The sequence below is a fragment of the Telopea speciosissima genome, chromosome 2, assembly GCF_018873765.1.
Source record: "Telopea speciosissima isolate NSW1024214 ecotype Mountain lineage chromosome 2, Tspe_v1, whole genome shotgun sequence".
Lineage (NCBI taxonomy): Eukaryota > Viridiplantae > Streptophyta > Magnoliopsida > Proteales > Proteaceae > Telopea > Telopea speciosissima.
The window spans coordinates 80,907,548-80,925,872 of record NC_057917.1 but is presented as its reverse complement, the minus strand read 5'-3'; the positions used below and the strand labels follow the sequence as shown (position 1 = coordinate 80,925,872).

Here is an 18,325-nt window from a genome sequence, read left to right as displayed (position 1 = left end):
TACAATGTGAGTGTATGACAGCCCACAAGAGAATTACAAAGCTTGAAGATAAAGAAAGTACAGTGGCTAAGGAGTTGGGCCAACCATCTAAACTTGTCTTTTTATCCTTTTAGGGGAAAAGATCCCAAAAGTAGTCTAGTGGACAAGAAACACACATTATCTTGTGGCATATTAACATAATTGTATGAGCTTATGCAAGGAAAGAAATAGCAGATTTTTTTTTGGGTGAGAGAATAATTAAAGGGATGCTTTAGAGGGGGTGGAGTTTCAATACCGGATCCTAGTTTTGGAATATTCTTAGATTGATTCTTTGAGACCCAAATTGGTAAGAAACCATCCCGTTTGACTCTCTTAAAAAGTTAAAACTATATCAGTTTGGCGAAGATTGGCTACACTAGTTGAACTTGAAAAACTTTTCCACATTTAATGGAAGGGGTGCTGTTTTCTGTGCCGCAGCGCAAGCTTTGCCCAGGTACATGGGGGTGGGCGCACTGACCACCCTGCCCCTGGAGTAGCAGACTGATGTGTTTAGGCACAGCCTGTACTGCAACACAGAGATACTGATCAAAGGAATCACCTTTTCAACATTTCCATTAGAATACTCTGTTCCTGGAAATCCAGAGGGCAGTTTAGATTTTTTTTTTCATTCAAAACCTAAGAATCGATCAGTGTACATGTGACACCATCCATGATTGTGGGTGTTGTGGTTGGTTTTTGGTGGGTTTAGCCGTTTAGGTGTGGTTATGAGATCAATCTACTATATAAAATACTGGTTTCTTATCTTAATATTGTTAAAAATGCAAAAAAAAAAAGGAATTTTATATACAGCTTGAAAATGAAAGTTATATGAATTTTTTTTTTAAAAAAAAAATGCTATATACTTGTTATACCCTTGACATTTCGAGAATGTTTCTATATAGTATAAAGTTTTTAGTTATCCAAAGTGGACCCAAAATGGATTAGATTAATATAATGACTTTTAATTAAGCACATACAATATATTAGAGTACCTACTCCTTGAAATTTTTTGTAATTAAATAGGAAAAATATTACACACAATTGCCAGTGTGTACTACCCTCTCATACTCTCTCTCTTCCTTGACATATGAGTTCCCTTATACAAACTGTGTGGTATACTCTAGTCTCCCGTATTCTTCATTGGCTTGGCATGAGAGATTTCATCTCACATTAATAGCTTGTAGATCTTTTCGAAACTGATTGTTAAGTGATGATGTCAGATATAATTTAGATTTGAAATGACTTTTATACCCTTTCCTAACATTTCTAACAAATCAATAGTTTGGAAGGACAAAATAAAGCTTTGAAAATCAAGAAGAAGTGCCAATAATTTTTTCATATAATTCTAAATTTTAAGTTTTTTATTCAAAACTATTGTAGATCACAAGTGATAAATATCAGTGATTTTGTGTTATTGTACTCGTTAAATGAATGGAAAAAAAAAATCGGCAAATAAAGAAGACCTAAGTCTGGATTTAAAAACATGAAATCAGGATCTAGGATCGACATTGGATCGGAATCAGCCTGAGGCTGGATCAGTCCAGAATCAGTTTTTTAATGCCTATTGTATATATATAAAAGGATTAGATGAGTCGGATCAGCCAGAATCAGGATCGGCTTTGGCCAATTCCAATCTAGTTAGACCGATTAGATCATCCTGCTGTATATTCATTGATTTTAGGGTTCATCTTCTCCAAATGGTTTAGGGTTTGATTTTCAGTTTCAAAACCTAAACGATTTGGAGAAGATGAGTGCAATTTGGTCATTGTACTCTTTAATTTTGGTGGGTTTTTGTCACAAGGGTATTTTGGTCATTAGATTTTATAAAATTAACGTCTAACATCCCAGACTAACGGACTAGACTGTTACAATGTTTTAAAAGTAGGGGAACAAGTGTAAATTGTAAAATTGTAAGGATGCAGACAAATGGACATTTTGAGGGGGGGCATTTGACAAAAACCCTTAATTTTTTTTAAAAAAAAAAGAGGAAATGATTTTTGTGGGGGAGCATGGCCCCTGCATCAACAAAGGGTGCGAAATGATCACCCCACCCCAATGAAAAGCAGAAATACCCGCCCCATTGATGCTATCGTGTGCGCTTCCATTGGCCTCGCACGCACGTGGCTCCACATCGTCTATGGTTCCTTGACCTGTGCGGTTCCCTAGTGCCTCTCACAAGAGGGGGTGGGACCCACCCAGGACACCTGATCCAACACTCTGCCCTGATGGGGTCCACCCTCCTCTTGTGAGAGGCATTAGGAAACCGCACCAGTCAAGGAACCGCACATGAAAAAAATTCGCACGCACGTACCCCTTCCCCCACCCAAAAGAAATCTTTCCTAAATTCAAATTTGATCTTCTCTTTTCTTTCACCTTCTATGTGATTAAACTACAGGTCCGGTTCATGTGATTCAAGTGCTGTGCCTTTTCACAAGGAACCAAAAGTACAATCCCAATCTTTTTCGTCCTCATCTAATTTTCAATTACAAGGCTAGTTTTTTTTTAGTTCCAATTTATAGATATGACAAAATATCCTCGGCCACTAAGACAGGAAACAAAAACAATATTATCACTTCACTTTATAGTTTATATTATCAACAAACCTAGACGGCCAGAAAAGCAAGACTGTTCCAACTTTCAAGGAACTGCTATTTATGAATTTTAAATGGATCTGAAAACATTTTGACCCGATCCACTCATTCCTAAAAACTGTTTATCTCTATTATTTAAGAACTAACCATGATTGCAACAAGCAAGTAGGATTAGGTTCAAAGTTTTAGTGATCCAAATTGGAGATCAGCTTGGTCTTGCCTGATTTCAATGCTGATCCGATCCGGGTCAATCAATCCCATGTCTATTTGTTTGGGAACCAATTGGATCGGCCTTGATTTCGATACTTCATCATGCTTAAACTTAAGTAACAATAAATATTATAATATAACAAATATGAAATAAATACTACAAATTAACTCATGATTAGATGATAACATTAACATTATGTTCACAAAAGTTTAAGTATCAATAAACACTACAATGTAACAAATATGAAATAACTAACAATGCAACTAAATATTTAACCCTTATTATTATTATTATTTTTTAGTCTAATTCAACATCAATTTGGGAAGGAGGACGTCAATAAACAAACTTAGTCCAAGTTCTAAAAATTGATGATATTAATAAGGAATGATGTTTGCAAGTTTGGGAAGACATTGATAAACTTTATGCAATTTAGAAAAGATGTTAATAATTTAATCCTTGAGACGGTGGTACTACTGCAAGTTAGGTTGATTCAATTCATATTTTTTTTGGGGTTGGATGGGGAGAGAGGATGCAGATTCAATTCATCATTTAAAACCATAATCCATGAATCTATGAAATCAATGATTCATAGAGGGGATCCACAAAATGTTTAAGGGATTAATTGCATTTCGTCAAAATGGGGGGAAAAACATTCTAAAATTGTGAAAAAAAATAACGAATTCTTATAATCATATACTAAGACGCTATAACACAAAGTCAAAGTTAATGCAAGTGGAGGAGAGTATTAAATTAAATATAATCTATAGTTGAGATTTGAGAGTGACTTCAAAGCATTTCTATATATTCATCATTGTACAAATTACATAGACTCTAAGCTTCATTGAATTAAAATAATAAGATGGTAAGTAAGGGGATACCCTCAATATTTAATTTAATAAAAAATTTTACTTTATAATTATCTGAATGAATCAAGATTTCATTTCACTCAAACCATACCCTCAATCAATAGAATGTTTTTCTTTAAAATGCACTCTCAAACATTTAAAAATTCAAGAATTGGGCATGTTTTTCACTTGAAAAATGTGAATCAAGGATTGAGAGCGGCAACACCATCCATTGAGAAGGATCCGGTCAACAAAGTCATATCTTTGCATGCCCTAAAGAAACTAGAACTTCTTAGACTCTATTTGTTCAAAGTAAATAAACAAAACTTAAAAAGAAGAGGTAATTTTTTTAGCTCATTGCAAGCTTTTGTTAAAAATGGAAAAAACAAGGATATAAAGTTTCATAATGAGACCAATTGTTCTATGATGGAGAAATAAAGATTGGGACTATGGATCCAATTAAAGTGTAGCTAGATAAAGTGGCTTTTAGACATATGACAGTTTTAGAGGGGCCGAAGTTTAGTGGACATTTTGTGTGCGACATCATCAAACCATGAATTATTTTCAAATGAATACGATTTCTCCAAATGTAATTTTAATGCTATAAGAACAAGCCACTCATAGTTTAGTATTAAGCACGAATGGGGAAAATTTGAGAAAAATTAAGGGGGGAAGCCTTGTACATAGTGGATCTTATTGAGGATCTAGTTTTTCTCCACCCATAATAAAAAGGATACCTTAACAGATGGGTTCGGATGGTGTTCATGGTATATAGAAGAACATTAGTGATATTATCGATTATTCATAAATAGAGGGGTTTATATTTATGGCCATTGGTGGATATATAGTTCCTTGGCCACGTGGTTAAGGGAAACTTTTTCCACTTAATGATGCTGTTTTTTTTTCATGTGTACGAAAATTTTATAAAATTGTGTGCCATAATGAGTTCGTGTTAGCAAACACCCCCCCCCACCCAAAAAAAAAAATAACACACACACCCTAAAAAGAAGAAGAAAGGATTTGACATTTTACTTCGATCATCCAAGCATCTAATTCTATCATTAGGCCGATCAAATGGAACTACAAAATTTGTAGATAGTTCCTCCCAAGGTCCCTTGCTCATATATCAAGTTCAGTTTAAATGAAAATAATATAATGGTAAGACAAAAACAACGAAAAATCAAAGGTTGCAAAGATTGAAGAAATACTATGATGACTGAAGAAAGTCCACTTCAATGCTTCCACCACCACAAGAGTATTTGCCAATATGTGAGAGAATATATGATTGAAGTGTACAAGTGATAAATTCAAATATTCTTTAAATATCCAGTGATCAAAATTGCCACATCACCTTGTCACATTGTAGAATTAGGCAAATTGATCCATAAAATAAAATGAAATGATAAATTCATCCTCAAGTTTTACATTCTTACTCAATTTCTCCATTAAAAAAAATGGTATATCGAAAAGGGAATCAAATAACAAATTGATCTTTCCATAAGAAGAAAAAAAGGGAGAGGGATCACTGCGCTTCATAGAATATTGCACCAATGAAGTGTGGTAAAATGGCTTCACGCAAAGGAAGGCAATAAAATCATTTCATGTGAGGATGAAATAGGATAGGTGGAGAGAGGATGCTCCAGCATCATAGTTTTAGAAATCGATATATGATCGATCTATTATATCAACCAATTCATATTGATATCGACCATGACCAATACCATTACCGGACTAATATATTATTTCGATCGAGAATCAAGATCGATACAACTGATATGTAGCAATATTGATATCAATATCGACGGTGACCAATACCGTGAATTAAATCCATGGCTTGCATATCTTCCCCTGCGGCTAAGAGAACTTTTCCCTTTTGGGGGTTTGGAGGGGGGGGGGTGATGATCCATCCATCATAATAAGACCTAACCCGACCCAGCGGGTCAGCGCTGTTACCCAATGACCCGTCCAATTGCGCCCTCAAAACCGCCATTTTATCATCTTAACGGTTTCTGGTTTTCTATAAATAAAAGCAAACCTTCCAATATGTTCTCCTTCATCTCCGGATTTCCGTCCAACCCTAAGTCCCTTCCCTGTCTCTCTTTGCCACACGCACAGCCCTTCTCTCCCTCTGCAATCTCTACGTTCTCTGTCTAATCTCTCGTCTATTGTCAATTCCAAAATGCGTGAGATTCTTCACATCCAGGGCGGTCAATGTGGGAACCAGATCGGAGCCAAGTTCTGGGAAGTGATCTGTGACGAACATGGCATAGATCACACCGGAAAGTACAGTGGCGACTCTGATCTTCAACTCGAACGGATCAATGTCTATTATAATGAGGCGAGTGGGGGAAGGTACGTTCCACGGGCGGTTCTGATGGATTTGGAGCCCGGGACCATGGATTCACTTCGATCAGGACCCTTTGGTCAGATCTTTCGGCCGGATAACTTTGTGTTTGGTCAATCTGGTGCTGGGAACAACTGGGCTAAAGGGCATTACACGGAAGGAGCTGAGTTGATTGATTCGGTTCTTGACGTTGTCAGGAAAGAGGCCGAGAATTGCGATTGTTTGCAAGGTTTGTTCCCCACCCAGTCATGCTATAAACACTTCACGATTTGAGGTGCACATCTTTAGCATTCCATTCATTTCTCAATGATTTGAGAGATTCCCTGAAGCATTTGTTATGTAGTTTTAAGTTCTCTGGTGGGGCACCAAGATATTGCAAAATTGGGTTGGGAGGAATTGTATTGACCTTTAATCCAAGTGTTTCGTATGATACTATTAGGTTTTGTTCAAATTTAGTTTGTTTTGTTTGTTTTCATTTTGGTCTTACGCTTGGATCTGAGGTTTCATTGTGGATTGTGGCCTGTTCTGGGGTTGTTTTGCCAATAATTGTTAAGATGTTTTAGATCTGGTACTGTTTTTACCGTGCTGTTCTTCTTTTCACTTTTTCTGGGTTTTGGCTTTTGAAAGCATTGATTTTATTTGATTATATAGTGCACATTGATTATCTTTAGCGGCATTATGTGGTCAAATTTGACTAAATATGTATTCTTTAGCTGAATTTTGGTTGTTGGAATCTTGTTCATGCTATGAACACTTTAGTATTTGATCTGCACATCTTTAGCATTCCATTCATTTCTCGATGATTTGAGAGATTCCCTGAAGCATTTGTTACGGGATTTTAAGCTCTCTGGCTTGGAAACCAAATATTGCAAAATTGGGTGGGGAGGAATTGTATTGTCCTTCAATCCAGTGTGTCGTATGAGAATGAAGATCTCATGGCAGCTACAAGACCTCTCTTGCAGGTCTCCCATCTCATTAAGATATTGAAAACAACCTGGTATCCCTGTGGTTGCGATTTCATCGTGATTAGAGGTTCCTATTTTATATGTAAATTGATGCTTGTATTATGGATCCCGCAAAACGATATCTTATTAGCTTTGGGGCTCATTCTCCTAGGATTTTATAATGCTTTCATTCCATGATTTTGTACAATGTCCTGTGCCTCTTTGTCAATTCTCTTTTCTGTCTTATTTGATTCAGAGCATGGTTTGGTGTTCGTTTAACTTGATTTAGTTTCTTCCTTCGGATTAATAGAAATATAATTTAGTCTTGGGGTGTCATCTTTAATATCTTGAAATGGGTTACATTGTTCCTATCAGCTAACAGCCATTAGAGATCTAATTTGATAATTATGTCTGTGTATGTGTACAAGTCTCTCTGTTTCTTGTTCAATTTTCCAGAGTAGACTTGGTTAAATAATGGTACAAATGCTTCATCTTTTAAATTTGTTATGCTTCTTTTGAACAGGATTCCAAGTATGCCACTCCTTGGGTGGAGGCACTGGTTCTGGCATGGGAACACTTCTTATTTCCAAGATCAGGGAAGAGTATCCAGATCGTATGATGTTGACGTTCTCTGTTTTCCCATCCCCTAAGGTCTCAGATACAGTTGTAGAGCCGTACAATGCTACCCTCTCCGTGCACCAGCTTGTTGAGAATGCCGATGAATGTATGGTCCTAGATAACGAAGCTCTGTATGACATATGCTTCCGCACTCTCAAGCTTGCCACTCCCACATGTAAGTTATATGGACATTTGGATTAATCCCATCTTTGTTGCAGTCATCTGGTTTGGTAGTGAAGTCCATTTATTCTCACATATGAAATTGAAAGCTCGTTCCCTCATGTCTAATCTGAACCATTTTCCTTATTGTAGTCGGTGATCTCAATCACCTCATCTCTGCCACCATGAGTGGTGTTACATGCTGCCTCCGGTTCCCTGGACAGTTGAACTCTGATCTCCGGAAGCTTGCAGTGAATTTGATACCCTTCCCCCGGCTTCACTTCTTCATGGTTGGGTTTGCACCCTTGACATCTAGAGGCTCCCAGCAATACAGATCCCTTACCGTCCCCGAGTTGACCCAACAGATGTGGGATTCCAAGAACATGATGTGTGCCGCTGACCCACGACATGGCCGTTACCTTACTGCATCAGCCATGTTCCGTGGTAAGATGAGCACCAAAGAGGTTGATGAACAGATGATTAATGTGCAGAACAAGAACTCCTCCTACTTTGTTGAGTGGATACCCAACAATGTCAAGTCCAGTGTATGTGACATCCCACCAAATGGTCTGAAGATGGCATCAACATTTATTGGAAACTCGACCTCTATCCAGGAGATGTTCCGGAGGGTCAGTGAACAGTTCACAGCCATGTTCAGGAGGAAGGCTTTCTTGCACTGGTACACTGGTGAGGGCATGGACGAGATGGAGTTCACTGAGGCTGAGAGTAACATGAATGATCTGGTGGCCGAATACCAGCAGTACCAGGATGCAACCGCAGATGATGAAGAGTATGAGGAAGAGGAAGAAGAGGAGATAGTTGCATGAGGTATCTCAAATTTGACTTCTTGTTCCGGGACTTATATTTTGGGTGCTGCTTGTTAGTTGGTGTGACCATCTTGCTATGATGGTGAATAGTTAGCATGTCTTGTATGGGATGTATACGTGTTGTGCCATGTATTTGAGTTTTGTTGTGTGATTATTGTGTTACAGAGTTTATTATCTTCTGTTCCTTTTCCTTTTTCCTTTTGAATTATACTTGGATGTGGTACATATTCAACTTTCTCTTGAAATAATATAGTTTCAAGAGTTCACTGGCTTGTTCCAGTCTACCCTTTTGTTCCTTTGATGATGGCTTCTTTATAGAAAACTGAATCACATTACCAATAGTGTGCATCGGATATTTAAAGGCTGTCCAAAGTGCTCTTTCCAAAGGTTGCAATGAATATACCAGGAAACTTAGACCATCAGCAGAAAAGATATATGGTACAGAAGTCAGAAGATCTGATCCAGCCATGAAGGTCAAACCAGGTGGATTTGCCGATCAGGTCCTTGCCTTCATAGCACTGTTTGCTACAATGTGGTTCATTTTTTACTTCTAAAGTCATCCATGGACCCAGGGCTCCGTGAATTTAGATCGTTTTGAGTTGTTCAATCTGTTGGGTTATTAGTGTTACATATGGGTGGTTTATGAACATGAGTTTCACAGTGAGGGAAGGGTATCTCAGCTCTTCATCTAGTAGGGGGGAAGTCGTAATATTGTGTGGTAGAGAAAAATTCTCCTTTTTTAATAAAAAAAAAACCCCTTGATCTTTGAATCTTCCAGAACCATTGAATAGGGCACACAAAATAATTAATAATACTCTGCCACGTGAACCACTGATGTGGTTATCTTCAATTTTATTTTAGACTGGCAGTATCTAGCATAGGAGCCTATAAAGCTCCAGTGGTTGATGGTTTTCAGACCATTTTCTATCACCATTTGGATGGAAGTGGCCTAATGACGAGGCGATTCAAGCCTTTGGATAGCGATAAAATTATATGGATTCAAATTTTAAAATTTAATTTAATCAAGGGAAAAAGATCTCTACCTCTACTTGATAGTTGGTATGCATCACATATATCTCCTTGCATATGTGCGGTTCTCCAACTACTACTGTACACTCTTTCATATCCTTAGACAAGTGTGATCTAGTGGTTTACCTGTCCATAAAATTTGGGTTTCATATAATTTGTATTACATTATTGAATCAGTTTATATCAGTCATGTAGCAGATTTTTAGGGCTCTTTAGGTAAGGCTCCATGAGTGGACCATGTAGAAAACCTTTTGCCCTTTCTAAATATCCCTAAATGCTTTGTACTAATGGAATTAGTTGCTTAATACAAAGGGGCTGATACATTGATCATCCAATTTAGTTCGTTACTGAGGGTTGGAACCTTGAAAGAAGTTGTATCTAGGACCTGATAATGAATCAGGTTTTGGTACACGAAGGACATAAATCCAGTAGTAGTTGGAATCATAGTCTGAAATGATACCAAGATGACCTGTAAATCCAGGGGGTCATCGTGTCTTGGCAGCACGGTCCTGTCAAGCAGCTCGACAGTATAAGATCCAAATTAGAGCAGATGGATACACCACACCTATTAAGGTTGTCCCAGGACAATCCCTTGGAAAATGTCCTAACACAGCTGGCCCTTTACTACGGAATATTTAATGACATTGTAAGTCTCTAATTGCAAATAATTTTTGAAATAATGAACTCGGTCCCTATAATAAAAGCCTCTTAGTCCCCCACCCCCGAAAAAAAAAAACAAAAACCTCCTAGTCAGCCTCTCAGTCAGATTGGCTTGGAGAGTATTCACTCTATTTAGATGAGCTAATGAGTAGTATTGAAAAATTATCTTCTCAAGCCTTCTACCCTGCCTCTAATAAAAGGGGGGTAGATCGCACTAGGGTAGTGTGTTTAGGTAAGGGGTAAGTCATCATTTCCGGCCTCCCCATGAGAGGAATCGGATGAACTGTACCAGGTAGGGAACCTAAGAGGATAAAGAGAATCTTGGTGTAACTAAGGTTGGTAAAAAAATCTTCTTTTTTTTTAAAAAAATCTTTGTAGTATAAAAATTTTTCTTTAAATGAGGGTAAAATCAGGATTTAAAATTCCGAGACCGGGATCCGGATCGGTCTAGTAAAGATTGGTGAGAAATCGGATGGGATGGAATCGGATAAAACATAACCCAACCTTAGTTTTTGTACAAGTATCTGAATTGCCCACATGGCAGATATTTGAGAAGTAATCAAAGCCCTTAATGAATAACAATTGAAAGATTACATTGGTCCGAAGTGTTAAAAGGGACCTGAAAATACTCCTGCCTTGTTTAACTCCTGTGGCGATGTTTAGATTTCTTCTCTTTCTTATTATTCTTCTTCTTCTTTTTCCTCCTAGACTCGGTCTCCTCTGCTCTGTGCTTGGAATGCCGCTTTTTTGAGCTGCTCACCAGATCGACCTTCTTCAGCTTTGAGCTTTCCCTATCAATCTCATCCTTGGAGGAGTTACGAGACTTCAGTGAAGGAGGCTTCTCTGGTCCAAGAACGCGTTGTTCCCATTCTTGATCAAGTGTTCTACCAAAAAAAAAAAATTCTTGATCAAGTGTTAAAGGGACAGTTCCCTGTGGAAGACAACCTACTGAGTATTGAATTCTCAGGTCAGAGTATTCAAACCATGTTTGGTTGACCACAAAAGATATTGGAGAAATTAACCCAATGCAATATTTACCAAATCTAGATGTCCTTAACCTGGAGGAGAAAGGTAACGATCTTTTTGTTTTTGGGGGTGCTTGGCGTGTTGTGTGAAAAAGGTGGAGAAATTATGAATATCACACTTGCATGCTTAAAGTTCAGAGAACTTTTCTGTAACATATTTATTTAAAATGCACCACAGATGCAGAACATGCATTGCTCGAACCATAAAGAGCAAGGAGTACTGGCAAATCACTACAGAACCCCCTCAGGAGGGGTTCAAGCAAAGGCCACAAAGACAATGAGAACAATGAATAGGAAACAGTGCAGCACCAGTCATAAGAAAACCAAAGAAAGGACCCAGTAGTAAAAACATAAATTCATAACCAACCCTAAGCCAGGTGCGCACAAGAACCACAGAAATCAAATGGGCCAGCATAAATTACCGATAAAAATCCTTCAAAATTGTGAAGATTCCTCCTTGTTCATATTCAACCCCTCTTTCATCAGAAATTACCCATTCCAATAATTTCCTAACTTCTCTCAATACTCTGGACGAGGTCAGGAAACGTAATATTAAATATATTATGTTCCTTCACTGTAATAAGTACAATCTTTACAACATTTAGATTAGAATCCAAACCTTATTCCTCAATTTTGTGTCCCACAAAATGATATTGATGCGAGAGAGCATGGGCAGCAGCAGAAGATCTTAGCCTTGATATCCAAAACGATATTGATACGAGAACAAACCTTTCTGTTTAGGGTAAATATATATATATATATTTTTTCTTCTTTTTATCTTATTCTCTCAGTTTTCTTTCATTGTTTCATAGTATTCATCAATCCATTTGGTTTTCAGGGCTATCAGTGAATTTGTTTCTGGTTATTGGCTTCTGCTTAGATCTTTTGGGGGAGGGGGGAGGGGGAGAAGATATAGAAGAAAAAAATAAAGAATTACAGAATGAAACAGGGAAGTAGAGAAGGGAAGAAAGGGGGGAAAAGACAGATTTACAAACCGAAACAGGGAAAAAGAGAAGGGAAGAAGGAAAGAGGAGGAGAAGAAGAAAACTTACCTGTGGAATCAGTGGATTCGCAGGAATCTCCCTCGGTCAGTGGAGCCGCGGGAGTTGCCGCCGGTCGTGCATTGGAGTCGAAGGAGGGAGAAGGGTTTGAGGATCGAGCAATTCAGTCATCTCTCTTCAGTTTCTTCCCTTTTTACTTTAACTTTGTTTTTTTATTTCCACTGATCTCATGCATTTTAGTGTATGGAAACTTTATACAGAAGCAAATACAAAAGTCCTAAAAAGAATCAATTTAAGACAAAAGATAAATATGAAACCCAAACTGTCCAGGTCACAAGGGGTCCAATGCGTCGCCTTCGCCTAGACGACCAAGGCGGACACCTTTCCTAAATGCACTAAGGCGATAGCACGCCTAGACCACCCCAAAGCACCTCGTCACCTAGGCAGCTTGACAACTATGATTCCTACCCGCATCAGCTATCCACAACGGGATTCGACTCCTCTACTTTCAGTTGTCCGGTACTGTCTTGCGTCCTCATACACAAGTGCGGCAGCAAGTATCGCCTTATTTTCATTCGGATAAGGCGATCGGACAAGGGTAAGGCGGTACATGCTACCTTATTTATGTGTGGGGCACACAAGACAATAGGGGCAGGTAGAAGTAGAAGAGTCGAATTGATCCACAACACTACCAGCATCCAATTTATTGTTGTCGGAACCTTGTAAATTAGAACTTCCACAAATATGTGGTTTTTTAGATGTTTTTTTATTTAAATCATTTGTGTAGCTTCCGACAAGAGATAAGTTTTATTGACTTTCTGCTATTTAATCTACAGACAAAAAAAAAAAAAAAAAAAAAAAAACAATAGCCAAAAATGAATATCAAAGAGCATTCATGTCGACTCTGAAATATAGGTTGTGGGAATTGATTATTGAAATCATGATTCATTGAGCAATATCATTATATATTTTTATTTAAGAAATGTGAAGGAGAAAATCTGAGAAGGAGACTATTCTAATTAGTCTTAGAACACTTTTAATGTTTTCGCTTAATGTGGAATTTACAAAGGAAAATTTCTCTAGTTTTTATTTAAATATATTGGTAGGTATTAGAACCATGATACTCAAGAATTATGTGTGGATTTGCTAACAAAAAAGTCGCTATTTATGGAGAATGTGGGTTATGAGTCAAGTATATAGTTATTCTCTTTTATTTAAGATATATTCTTATTGAATGTCAATTAATTCGTTAATTCATTTTTTTACGCCTTTAGTATTACATACAATTTTTTCAATGAAGGTGTGTACTAAAAAATATGTGCATGACAATGACATCTTTTGATTATGAAAAATGACATATCACTTTTATGTCCTCCAATTAGGGTTGTAAACGGTTTGGATTTGGCTCGGATAGTACTATATCAGCATCCGCATCCGATTAGCTATCGGACGGATTCGGATAGTGCAAAACGGATATGGACACGGATACGGCTCGAATATTTTATCCGTTTACATGTAAATATAGCTTTTCGGATAGTTATAGCCTATCCGTATCCGCATCCGTTTAGCTTTCGGACGGATTCGAATAGTGCTAAACAGACATAGATACGAAAACGGAGTTCAACTATTCATTTACACCCATACCTCCAATCTAAAGAACTTTTTAGAATATGACAAGGGACGATTAAAAGAAGATGTTAAGTTCTAAATACACATAAAGATGTGTCCTTAGACTCGGCCTTTATTTAAATTGCGAGAGAGAGATTCCTATGATACCATTGTGAGGTGGGGGGTGGATTCCACACTCCAATGATTGTCTTAAATAAAGTATCATTCATATAGAACCCACATATCAAAAGCATGAGAGAATATACTAAAAAAAAAAGACTCATGTAAAAAGAAAATTGCATGCTTTGGCATAGTGGGAAAGTTTTACTTAAAAAAAATGTCCAACCCCTTCGAATTTTTAGGATCTAAAAGTCGTACATACAAATCTCTTGGTGAGATAGAGATTCAAATATTTTAAGTCAATTATCACACCACGCACTAATAATTTACAACGACAAATGAGATTTCCATGGCTACGCTTTGAGGGAAAGAAGATTTTTTTAAAAGTGGATGTGAGGTTGTGAGCATATGACAATACTTACCTTTCGAATTTAAAGACCTTTCATTAGTCACCATCCATTTCCCCTAAGAGAGTATTAGTCAAAGTTGGAAGGATTGAATCATATATTGTTAAAAATCTGGGGCGTTTTGGGGGGGGGGGGGGGGGGGGGGGGGGGGGGGGGGGGGGGGGGGGGGGGGGGGGGCGTGGGGGGGGGGGTGGGGGGGGAAGTTTGGGGGGAAAGTAAACCAAGGGTGCACTCCTCTTTGATCGCCACCATCCAACGGTCGGATCGATATTAAGGGGGGGGGGGGGGGGGGGGGGGGGGGGGGGGGGGGGGGGGGGGGGGGGGGGGGGGGGGGGGGGGGGGGGGGGGGGGGGGGGGGGGGGGGGGGGGGGGGGGGTGGGGGGGGGGGGGGGGGGGGGGGGGGGGGGGGGGGGGGGGGGGGGGGGGGGGGGGGGGGGGGGGGGGTTTTTTGGTTGTGGGTTTTTTTTTTTTTTTTTTTTTATTATTAATATTTTCTTTTTTCTACTTACAATAAAAAACCAAAGGCCTTTCTTTTTTTGGCGGGGGGGGGAAAATTCAAAGTTTCAATTCCATATACTATTACTTTTTGATTGAAAGAAGGAATTTTTAAAAGTTGGGTATGACCACTATTTCTAAAATCGGAATTGGATTGGTTGAACAGCTGATAATGGGATCTTATTAGATGTATGTTCAAAGCTGATAGGCTAGTTTGGCGGGGCTAGAGAAAAGGATTGCTCACAAACAAGTACTTAGGACTTAAAATTATAAAAGAGACTATAGTAAAGACAGAGTAAAGTGAGAACGCCATTAAAACTTAAGAACACACCTAAGAACGCCAAGGTGTGAAACCTCTTTTTTTTTTTTTCTTCCTCTCATGATTCACTCAACCAATTGAAGAAAGTAGTCTTTTTCATATTATTTGAAATGAATACCACCTTGCTTTTTACACAAGTATTCAAGACTCGAAGACATTGCTTGTTGAGTTGGTTGGTGTCTTGCTAGTAGAGTGCATGCTTTTACGAAACCAAGCCACTTTAATTTGAGGAAGAAAAAAAATCAAAGGGCACAAAGACCAATATCTCTTATTTTATTTTTTCGACTAAAGCTGAATTCTTGATGGGTGGAGAGATATTCACACTACCAATTTGGGGGAAATCTCTCACACTACAATAATGGGAATCCGGATCAGCTACCCGCATGGGGATGGGTGGGGATAGATCTAACCCCTCCATGTGGCATAGGTCCCACACCCCTATGGAGGGTTTAGATTTGTCCCCATCCATCCCCATGTAGGTAACAAAGCTAAACCCCTACAATGGTGGGGATTGAGGCCCACACGATCATGATTGGAGAGAACATAATAAAAAACTCATGTGAGAAGATATACGATACATTTACAAATCCTCCACATATAAATAATAATGTAGATGATGTAAAGTGATCGCGACTTTATTCATTGATTAACTCTAATAATTGTGAAATGATTATTTATCTCAATCACATATCTGCAACTGAACAAGCAATTGTCATACATCAAGAAGTAAACGAAGTATATATAATTTGAACCCATGAGCATACTGCTTAGAGGTAAAAACATGCTATAACAAGTCTTAGTTGTCTCACGAAAAATGCCTTGTCCAAGTGGAGACTTTTTTTCTACCAATTTCTTGATGATTAAAAATGTTTTTTCAAACGTGTCTTAATAATTTCAGCATTAGCCTTACCGCTGCTTTCACAAATAGATTGTTTCCATACTCAAACCTGTGAACATTTGGTCACAATGGAACAACCTTACAGTTGCACCAAGGCCCACCCTCTAAACTGATCCAATATAATTATTTAATATTTTTTATTGATGTATTTTTCTAAAGCAATTGTACTGATCTTTTATTTTTGAAAAATACAAGAATAGACCTGATGGATTTGTTATTGCATCAAACAAGAAATATTGAAATTTGCACAGACTATTCATTCACTAAAACCGGATCAAACCAATTAATCAGTTAGAACAGATTATGGGGTCTACATATGAGTGCTTAGTTTTTTCACTCACCATCCATTCTCTTAGGGCAAAGATGCTTGTCTTAAAATTGGACATTCGGTTCCCGAGCATTATATTTTCTTTTTTTTTGGTCTAATTTTTATCATAGATCATATATGGATGAAAAAAAAGTACTGGCCTGTCTTTGGGTTTAATGGACTAGTGTTTTGAATTTTTACACCAAGTTCAAAGATTTAACATTAACTAATTTTTTTGTTTATCAAAAAAATAAAATTAACTAATTGGTCTATTTTCAATATTGATCATAGTTGGAAAACCAGGTTTTGACTCGGTCGAGTCACCCGAGTCGAGTCAAAATTTTGAAAAATCTGGTCAAGAGTCATGTAGACTTGGCCAAGGTGAAAAATGACGAGACTCGATATTTACTCGTCCAAGTCAAGCAAGACTCGTTTTTTTAACCCAATTCACTTTTAACTTGGCGAGTCTTGTCAATTTTTAAATACTTAAATGCTACTTGACCTGTTTTTTTTGGTAATATAAATACTACTTGATTATGAGTGAATATATCAATAAATATAATAAGTAACAACTAATAAATGTAAATCTAAATGTGTAAAACAATAAAAACCAAAAATGCTAATCACAACTAACGTTTTGGATCTCTCTCTCTCTTCTTGGAAATTGCCATGTAGCATTTATAATTCTGTATATAAATGAAAAGAAGTCATCTCTCTCTCTCTCTCTCTCTCTCTCTCTCAACGTTGTAATCTTCATCATCCAATTCATAACAATGTAGCATTTATTCTCTCTCTCTCTCTCTACGCTGGAGTCTTCATCATCCAATCCATAACAATGTAGCATTTATTCTTATTTTTTAATAATAAAAAAAACGTGACTTGGCTTGACCAGGTTTAATCAGGTCGAGTCACCAAGTTTTCTAAAAGGCGAGTCGAGTCAGAAAACCTGGTTTTCCAACTATGGTCTTGACCTTAAAATGGCGTAACCCGATTGATTGATTTTCAGGTAGGATGGGACTTGCGATTAGATATAGGACTCCTATCTCTCACCTCCCCTAAACAAGGGTACAAATGTCTTTTCACATAGAAGAGATAAATAGAAACATGGGACGCTAGCATGGGCACATCGAGATCCTCTCCAGGGAGCCTAGTGGCTAGTGGGACCTTTATCTCTCCATTTACTGGGCAGCTCCATTTTCCAAAGTTCCTCTAATTGAGAGGGGCAGAAATGAGCACCCTACGCTTAACTAGGTAGGTCCACCCCCCATCCGTTAGAGGAACTTGGGGAAATGGAGCGGGCAGGAAATGAAACAGATAAAAATATAGCCTAGTGCCCCGGGGGCATCCAACATCTAGGCTATGGGATTCGGCTCCTCTCTAGGGAGCCCAATGCCTAGGGAGTTCCCAGGGGGCATTAAAGGGCTGGACTGTGTCGTACACATCTCGGCGCACGCCCAATTAGCCATCGGGATATCTGCAGCACAACCCCAACGGCTGAATACCCCCTAGGCACTCCCTGGGTGCTGGGCTCCCTAGAGAGGAAGAGCTCAATCATGGGCTATGCCACACACATCCCGACGATTGACTGCCATGCGCCCGGGATATGTGCCGCACAAACAAGCCGTTGGATGCCCCATGAGCACTCCCTAGGGGTTGGGCTGCCCGAAGAAGAGCCGGATCCAACATGGGCCATGCTCCAGACAAGTTCTTTGGCCAAAAAAACTAATTACTCACATGAAATGACTTCCTTGCCCTTCTCAATTTTTGTGTGATTTTTTTTTATCTAAAATTACGTTTTTTCCATAAATACGTTTTTTTTCTTCTTGGCTAATGTGATTTGATCATTTGAGGTGGCTAATGTAATCACTGACATCTTTATTTTTTGAATTTGGTAAAATT

At 38.3% G+C, this 18,325-nt stretch overlaps 1 protein-coding gene across 1 annotated transcript in view; it reads left to right on the top strand.

Annotated features, from left to right (window-relative positions):
- LOC122652947 (tubulin beta chain) overlaps nucleotides 1-8,782 on the top strand; it is a 29,508-nt gene extending 20,726 nt beyond the window's left edge. The window contains exons 2-4 of the mRNA XM_043846834.1: nucleotides 5,777-6,238; nucleotides 7,477-7,746; nucleotides 7,884-8,782. Of these exons, the coding sequence (XP_043702769.1) occupies nucleotides 5,845-6,238; nucleotides 7,477-7,746; nucleotides 7,884-8,557 (1,338 nt within the window). The 5' untranslated portion in view covers nucleotides 5,777-5,844 and the 3' untranslated portion in view covers nucleotides 8,558-8,782. The remainder of the gene's footprint in view (nucleotides 1-5,776; nucleotides 6,239-7,476; nucleotides 7,747-7,883) is intronic.
- Nucleotides 8,783-18,325: the final 9,543 nt, after the last annotated feature.